At 35.8% G+C, this 9,329-nt stretch overlaps 1 protein-coding gene across 4 annotated transcripts in view; it reads right to left on the reverse strand.

The window, feature by feature from the left end:
* LOC128251080 (probable serine/threonine-protein kinase DDB_G0282963) overlaps nucleotides 1-9,329 on the reverse strand; it is a 332,943-nt gene that overhangs the window by 31,956 nt on the left and 291,658 nt on the right. For all 4 annotated transcript variants that reach the window (XM_052977429.1, XM_052977434.1, XM_052977438.1 and 1 more), the window contains one exon: nucleotides 5,992-6,159. In XM_052977429.1, coding sequence (XP_052833389.1) covers nucleotides 5,992-6,159 — 168 coding nt within the window. The remainder of the gene's footprint in view (nucleotides 1-5,991; nucleotides 6,160-9,329) is intronic.

A 9,329-nucleotide genomic window follows, 5' to 3' on the forward strand; every position in this document is an offset into this window, starting at 1 on the left:
AGAGAGAGAGAGAGAGAGAGAGAGAGAGAGAGAGAGAGAGATAGAGAAAGAGATGTCCCAAAAACTGACGAATCTATTAGAGATGGTCTAAGTGAATTTCAGTGAGGGATGGGGGAAATTACCGAAGAGATTTTATGTAAATATTGAAATCCTCTTTGGTTTGTGAAGTGTCAAATAGAAATATCGTTGTATGATCGTATAGTTTAAAGTTGGGTCCTATAAGATGGAAAACATTTGGACTTCAACAAAGAACTATACTTACAAAAGCCCATCTTGGTTCCTGCATCTAGTTTGCTCCTGCATTTTTTGAAGGAAAAGCTACATGATAGTGCGAAGGCAATTGATTCTATTATGGATTTTGGAAAGGAAACGTACAATGAAAATGTGGAATGCTTTGAAGATGTAGCTGGTAGAATGCTACAGAGATGAGATAAGCTGCCTATAGTACTAGAGACGAGTTTTTGATTTGGAAAAGTACTGTCCTTAGGAAATTTTAGTATTTGTAAAGTTTCTCCATTTTTTGCAGAAATATTATGTTTCTTGGAAAAGACTTAACTTCTTTGGTGATAGACATCTTAAATGATTTGTATAAATATTAAATCGACCCTAGTTCTTGACTTCGGAAGTCTTTATTTCATCGACTTCCGACAGATGAAAGGCAAAGCTGATTTCAGTGGGATTTGATCTCTGAACATATATAGTCGTAAGCAGACACTGCAAATATTTTGTTCAATACTCGAAATCTATTCCTATTAGAGCAATTTATCTCCCTGTCTGTATGAATTACTATTATACAGATTTTGTTTATGATGTTATTGGTTTTTCATAAATACTATTAGTTTTATTATCGTGTTTCAATAGTTTTCATCTAGTTGCTACTATATTACAAGTTGCCTTTCATGTTCCTAAGCGTGAGTATAATTTCCTTCTGGGAGTGAAGAATTATGTTTAAGTCAGCTATACTGTGCTGCGGGATTTGCTTGTTGTTTCTAGTATTATTTCGGTGTTTTTCTGTTAGGCAGAGTATGTATAATGCGAGTTGTAATATGGATTTCCAAATCTGTCACAAGGTCAGCAACTTCGGGGGAGAAGTTAAGTCGATTACATCGATCCCAGTGTTCAAATGCTACTTATTTTATAGACCTCGATATGATAAACAGCAAAGTCGACCTGCGCAGAATTTGAACTCAGAACGTAAAGACGTACAAAACGCGTTAAGCATTTTGCCCGGCGTGTTAACGATTCTGCCAGCTCGCCACTTCAATTCGATATTCAAGAGAATCGAGAAGGAAATTGATCTGGGACTGGGATTGAGATCATAGTTAGGATAAAACTGGAAACATAGTAGAGAATTCGCAAACTTATTGAATGAGGTACAACCACAGGTCATAGTACAATATAGCGGGGAAACACCCACAATTCACGACAACAGAAAGAAAACCAACCGTGATATCAGAAGCATTAGTTCCGCCTATTACTCTAACAAAAGTGGCAACATTGATAGCAGAAGTAGCATTGCAAACAACAGATGCAACGCTGAAGAGCAGCCCCAACAACAACAACAACAACAACAACAACAACAACAGCCATAGTGCGGAGACCAATAGCGCAATTACCTCTTTCTTTCTAAACTGGTATGGTAGATGAAAATACGAGGCAGTTACAAAAAATATGTTTCAAGGTCGAGTGGGAGCACAGCTGAGAAAACGCAAAAGGAAAGACAGAGAAAAAAAAAACAATCCTCCCATCTTCCACTAACACGTAAACCGTAAGACCAATCACAATATACTCACAAATACAATCAATAAATACAAAGAAAGTCCGGAAAGGTGTAGGTTTCAACGAATTTCTGACAAAATTTTGCAGAAGAGACTGTTAATTCAAACTGACGCAAACATATATTCTTTCATTCTTTTGGTGCACCGCTCGTTAGTCGAAGAAATTGAGCCTTGGACTTATTCTTTGTAAACCTGGTACTTATACTATCGGTCTCTTTGCCGAACCGCTAGTTACGGGGACGTAAACACACCAAGATGGTGGAAGGACATACACAGACACGAACACACAAATATATACATATACATATACATATACGACAGGCTTCTTTCAGTTTCCGTCTACCAAATCCACTGACAAGGCTTTGATCGGCCAGAAGTTATAATAGGAGACACTTGTCCAGTTGGACTGAACCCGGAACCATTTGGTTGGGAAGCAAGCTTCTTACCACACAGCTACGCCTGACCTTTAAAAAGTATAATACATACTTTGGGCTCTTAGGTAAAACCGGACAAATTTAAGCCTTTCACTATTTCTTATTCGGCTAACGACACTGGATCAGAAGGAAATCCCACAGTCTAAAGGGAGTGGTATCTGCACTCTTCTTTTCTAACTTCTCTTAGAGTGGGCTAAAATAATCTAGGTAACCTGAGAACGGCTTCGAACCAAGTATATATACTCAACGACTTCAAGTCACTTGACACAGATGTTGTAGCCATTAATGAGAGCAAGATATCTGGAGAACACACTCCGTCACGCATATTTTTGATGAACAAACATGTCGCAGTCTTTCGGGGTCGAGTAGCAGAGTGGCAGCGTTACTCAGAAAATCCTTAAATTCTTACCGGAGCTGGATGTTAACGTGATGGTCTTAAACATGAGAGGTAGTGAAGTTAGTGCTTTCAGACTAGCAGTCGTCTATACCCCAACAAGTGCAGGACGGTCCTATTTCTTCAGAAGTTTGCCTTATTTCTTATAAAAGAAAAAGATCGGAAATGTATTTTGGATGCAGAACTATATTATGCTCAGCTTGCACATAAGAGGGGGCAGAAGCACCAAGAATCACTCAGATTTTAAACTGTCAGACAGATATCGAGACAGATTCCTGAATGTGCCAGCCTAGACACGGAGTAGCTGCAATTGGTTATCCAGTTCGTATTTAGAGATTTCGTTATTCCAGTAGATTAGAATAGTGTAAGTTGTCAACTGTTCAACACAGTCAGTCGGCTACACAGACAGCAAATTTGTGACATGCAGAGTCGAAAATGGTATGACCAGTAGACAGGGATCCAGTTACTGGAAGCTGGACGCATCTTTACCTGTACACAAACACAGCAGGGACTGGATTAATGATTGAAATAATCGAGGGCAATCGTTCATAACTAGTCTCGCAGTGCACTGAAGATGATGATTACAACAAAATCTATAGCAATTAGCAAAAAATTATCGAAAGAGAGGATTATACTGGAAGTGATATTGTTAGCAATCAAGAAGAAGCGATTAATGAAGGTACTGCGACCAACGTGCAAGCTACGAGAATGGTTTTTGACTATATTTTGATTCAAAACTCTACTGCTGCAATATCAAAAATATCAAAGCTAGGGCTCGTGCATTAAAACACGTTGCAAAAAGTCTACTGCAAATCTCGGGAAAAAGCACGGGAGTCTTTGAAAAGTTAATAACAGCAGATGAGATTCAGGAGGCGATGAGCTGTTGCGCGGGAAAAAAATCATCCAGTTTGGCAGGTAATTTTTCGAGTCACACGATTATATACCTGCCTTGACAATCCTATGGTAGACGTCTAGCACCATTGGGAGCTGAATGTAAGAATTTCTAGTGCTGTTAGCCGTTATGGAGTAAAGCTGCCTAGAAAGAACGCTGAAAGGGCAGATGATGCGGACAATTTTGACCCGGAGGAGAATTGAAAATTTGGATCAAAACTGGCGCTTGTTATCAGTGGACTGGTTAGTGAAGCGTGAATATGCATAATTCCAAAGAGTTCGTACACGACAAACTCCACCTTCTGCGATACATAATGGAGAGGTTTGGTAACGAATTTTTTTTCGGTGGGGCTCTAATATATATTGATCACTAATCATTTGGAAAGTTTTGACAGTCGCCATCATTAGTGAGTAGCTGTACTGCTGTAATGTACAATGGCACTTGCTCGGTGGGTAAAGTAAATATACAAGTACATATAATCATTTTCTGGGATGCATCTTATAGGTAATGAATGAAGATTACCTATATAACACATGACAAAAATAGTTGTGTAGACCAATTATAAATGGGACAATGAACAGATTCTTTAAGTTACTTCATTCAAAAGATAAACTGGTGTAATTACTTAGCTTTTCAGCTCGCTTCTGTAATGCATTACATACACTTGTTATGGCTATGTCTATTATTAATAATTTACCTCATATTTTGAACCCCTGAAATAACTTTCTAGCATTGAAGAATGAAAGAGAATAAAATTATTGGTTTGTGTCGAACATCCTATTGTTTTAAAATCCAAACAAAGACGATAGTTATTTAAACAACAATTTTTATGTATAATTAATATGTTATTGCTTGTTTTGTGACTAATTTTATTTCATCGAACGAACTGTGTATCCACTTTTATTGCAGAATTTGCTTTTATCTCTATCATTGCCTCCCCACTGTTCCATCTATTTTACTATTTGTTTGTTCACTTCTCTTTGTCTTCTTTATACAGTTTCCACCATGGCTATTTGACAAAGTATGTATGCATGTTTGTATGTATGTAAGTACGTATGTTTGTGTGTATGCAAGTATGTATGCCTCTGCCAATAAGTCGATATTTCTGTTCTTTCTATCTGTGTATAACTGACGTTAATGATGCGTCTGAAAATTATCTGGCGAGCTACAGTGTTTCTATGTTTAACACGTTGTTGGCTTAGGCCATGAAACCTGTTATTTTGAAAAGGGGAATTCAAGACTAAAATATCAAATTATAAAGTGACAAATTGCGGTTCACTGCCCTTCGAAACTAGTTATCGGATAAAACAATTTGGCAGTGCGCTGGAGAAAATTAAAACAAAACTCACTCATTACACACACACACACACACATATACACAACACACACATACACGCATATGTAGCCACATTAATATGTACACATACACAAGACCGTGTATATATATGCACATATGCATCCATGCATAGATACATACAAACACTTATAGCCACATTTCTGCATCGTTCCAATTTTACTGTATGCATTGCCAAAGCAATACCACATATAACCACATAGCCACGATAACATATATACGTAGTTTTTGCATATACAAATTCGCGTAGATATACATACATGCATATATATGAGTGTGTGTGCGTGTATGTGTGTTGTGTGTGTGTTTGTGTTTGTGTGTGTGTGTGCTGTGTGTATGTAAGCGTGAGTTTGTATGTGTGTATGCATGTATGAATGTAAGAAATGTAAGGTGTACCATTTTAAATAAAGATAAATCTTAGCTTCGAGCTGAAAAGTAAACAAAATTATTATACCATAACTTCTCTTAACTATTTTCTGAAGTCCCACTCGGAAGAAGAATACCCTCTTCTGTACACAATGAGATTATTAACTTGAACAAGGATAGACTTAATAGTTAAATTACATGCGCTCTCAAGAATATTTAACGAAAGATTGAAGATTTTATGAAAAGTAAAGTATATCTTTTTATTTTAACGAAGATAAAATAAGTACGAGGCTTAACATATAGATACTGGGGTCAATTCGTTCGACTAAAACCCTTTAAGGACCTGTCCCAGCATATCCTTAAACTAGTGACTGAAATAAGGCAAATATAACATTGAGATATATCTGACTAGTGTTCTAGATTCGTATACATTTATGAGATAAAGAAATGCCATCTTCTGTCCACATAGTAATAGGTATTATTTATACGAACTAGAATTCAGCTAAATTGGTAGGTATAAAGGCTCTGATAAGCATATATTGTAGAAAATTAGGGAACAAGAAAATTCATATGAAAGGGAATCAATTTTTTAAAAAAGTGTTTTATAACTGACAAAAGTGTAAAATAAGTTATTATATTTACGTCTACTTTACGTTTCTATTGAATCTTTAATCGACATTCTGTGTCATATAAATAAGAGGTTAAATAAAGAGGTGAATAGTATATTTAAAAAAAAAGATAATTAAAAATAATTTTGAAAGATTTGGACTCACTTTTCAAAGACCTGGTCCAAGCATGGTCGGATACAGGAAACAATCCATAAAGGCAGAGCAAAAATCCCAATTTCTGGTGCTAGAGGAATCGGTCCACCACCACTTATCATGATAAGCCTCCAGACACGCCTGGCTCGTTCACGAGCCAGTACCGTGGTGAAAGCACATCTAAAAGAGATAATTAGAAATATTACATAAAATATTACAAATAATTTCAAGCAAGTTAAGAATGAAAATGCATAAGGACTTCATAAACTTTCGGCTTTCTTTATTTGTATCCATTGTTTAACGTATCTCTCGAGAGGCAAATATATGAGAGTACGTTGGCACGTATCTATATATTCTCTTTCTCATTAAAGTTTCAATTCTTATTTTGACTGATCATCTCTTTTCTGCTGTGGTAAAGTAGGAAAGTAAAGATAATGAATATAACTGGAATAATTCATTCGCTAATATATTCACCCTTAAAATGTTTAGGTTCTGTATATTATTTATTGTCCTAAGCAGGTTGGTTATATTCGTATATATATTGCAGAGTTATATTCGTATATATTCGTATATATATTGCAGAGTTTAAATACACTTGAATCTATGCATGTTGGTACACATTATGCTAACCTTATTGTAAATTAACAGAAAGATGACATACTCGTATGATTGTGGTATCCATTTTGTATTCGTAATCCATTGTACATTGTGAGTAATGATCTCAGGTTCTGGGCAAATGGACTTAGAAATTGTTCATCTCATCGTACTCCGTTTGGATAACTATAGAAGCCTTAACTTTTGCTTCCTATTTAGGATGTTCAACGCTTGTCTCGCTTGGTTTTTAGTCTAAAGCAATTTTGTTGAGGTTTCAGGATAACCTCAGATTTTGGGTCTGCTTCCGGCTGATAGCCAGAAGCCCGAATTTCTGGTGTAAAATAAAATATGGCTTCCCCATCAACAGCTTTATAATATCAGGCATTTGTAGTACTACGTTAGGTATGAAAAATACACCTACGAGTGTATTTGATAAATGTTCTTGAAGTCATATTAAGACCCTGTTGTTACAACGTTAGGTCGTTAGCATGACATCTTCCGACTAGTTTTAGTTATTTCTTTCAGTGATTGGAGGAATTACCTAGAAGTCCTTACCTCTTGATTTTGCTACTTATGAAACGGTTCCACAAATGATTTGTAAACAAATATTGAACCCACCACTCAAGCCTCTGGCTAAATCTTTAACTGTTATTTGGAGCCTTCGTTTTCACTTTTCTCTATTTAATCTTTCTTTCCTTCTAATAGATTCTCCTGTTCGATTTTTCCTCTGTGTAAGGCTAACTTCAGTCCAAGCATTTTTAATTTTGACTTTTATTTTGTCAAGGATTCTCTTTCTCTTTCTCTCTATCTCTCTCTTAACTAAGAAAGTTCTATACTTCATACGAATTATCTTGAGTCTAGATTCGCAATAATCTTCCAATTTCTTTTTAAATTAGCCACTAAATAAGAAGCAAAGCTCTATAGCCGACTGGAGAGAAATATTCGCAGAATATATTTCATCAAATTTTATATATAGCCTCTTCGTTATCTCTTAAATCAAAATGATAGAAAGCTAATAATACGTTAAATACGTTATTTTCGTTTTTAAAATTTGTAATGCGGATGATAATGTCACTGAAATAATTTTAGTTGAGAGGATTTAGTGTGAGTGTGCAAAAAATAACGTCCGACACTAGAGCTTTGAATTTGGTTGATGATGAAAGCTTTGTCTTTCAAGTGTGTAGTCATTTGGTTTTGGAAATATATGAAAGTTCTCTGATGTTTGGCTATTCAGTTTCTTATGAAAAATATATTTGATATTCTTACAATAGGTGATCTTTTAATTGTTCTTGAACAACATTATCTGCTGTCATACATCAACACATTTAAACATGTGTCGTTCGGTTATTATTGTATCTTATCTCAGAAGATATTACATTTCGCCATTGATTATAAAATTACCTATATATTTTGACGTGATCATATTCCATTTTCGACAAGTTTCTAGAACCTTCGATTGTCAATGACAATAAATGACTATAACTGTAACATTGAGAAAGCCCAGCTGATAAGTACTTTTTGAGAAAAATCAGAGAAAAGGACTTTATTAATAAATTCCAACCCAAACTAAATAAACAATAATACTAATACTAAGAGATACTATTTCTAATGCTAGGACCACTACCACTAACAGCAACAACAATACTAAAGGTGCCCATGATGACGATAGCAGGAAAATACCAGCTAAATCAAGAGAAAAGTCAATAAAAATAATCTTATTTAGTTCTATTATCACAACGACCCGTACCACCACCAACAACAATAATAAAAGTGATGATAATGGTGATGATGATAATTGAAATGTAAAAATCCATGGGAAATGTTACTTACAGCATTTCTAAAAATAACCAAACGATTACTGTTTCGGCTAAAGTCAAAATACAGGTCTCTTGACATTGTCAACAAACCGTGACGCCTAAACCAAACACCAACCAACTTAGGTAATTTAGTAAAGCGATACACTGATTGGTCTGAATACGGTTTGTAAAACTTGGCATTCTGGAGCCTATGCAAATATATTAAACTGCTTGGTGGAAGTCTGCGGAGGATGACATGACAAACCTTGACTATTGGGATCGGCTCAAAAGCTCAGGCTTTGCTCCCTCCACCGTCACTGTGAGCTCTATATCATCTGTATGATGTGGAAAATATTCCACCAACATTGCCCATCTTTAAAATTTGTCCGAGGCTTAGCCCCCGTGCCATCCGTCCACTATAGAAATGTTTATGTCGTATCACAACACTATTTCACCTCAATTCGCCCGCTCTCTTCAACATCGTGCCAGACACACATAAAGGAGGAAAGTGACTTCACAGCATTCAAACGATCCTTAGACGATTACCCTCAACAAATACCAGATACACCACCCATACCCACACCTGTGAAAACAATAACTCTCTGCTTGAATGGGCTACGATTCCCCAGAAGTGACTGTGTATCTCTTCCAGGTGGTGCTATTAAATTAGGCATGGCCTGAGTCAACTTCCGCCGAAACTTATCTAAGTAATTTAATGTATGCTGTAACCTTTTAATCAAAACATGACACCGTGGGTAGAGGCTGATATCTTACCATTTCTGATGGTCATAATTATTAAAAAAATTATTAAAGATTTATATAGAACTACATTCAGAATATGTCTATAAGCTATTGTGTTTAGACCTGGTTTAGACCTCTAAATGTTCCGTTTTGTAGATGCAATTTTTTCTTTCTTAATAAAGCACTCCGAAATTAGAAAAATAAAAAATCTGCAACAAT

Source organism: Octopus bimaculoides, chromosome 2, assembly GCF_001194135.2.
Source record: "Octopus bimaculoides isolate UCB-OBI-ISO-001 chromosome 2, ASM119413v2, whole genome shotgun sequence".
Classification (NCBI taxonomy): Eukaryota; Metazoa; Mollusca; class Cephalopoda; order Octopoda; family Octopodidae; genus Octopus; species Octopus bimaculoides.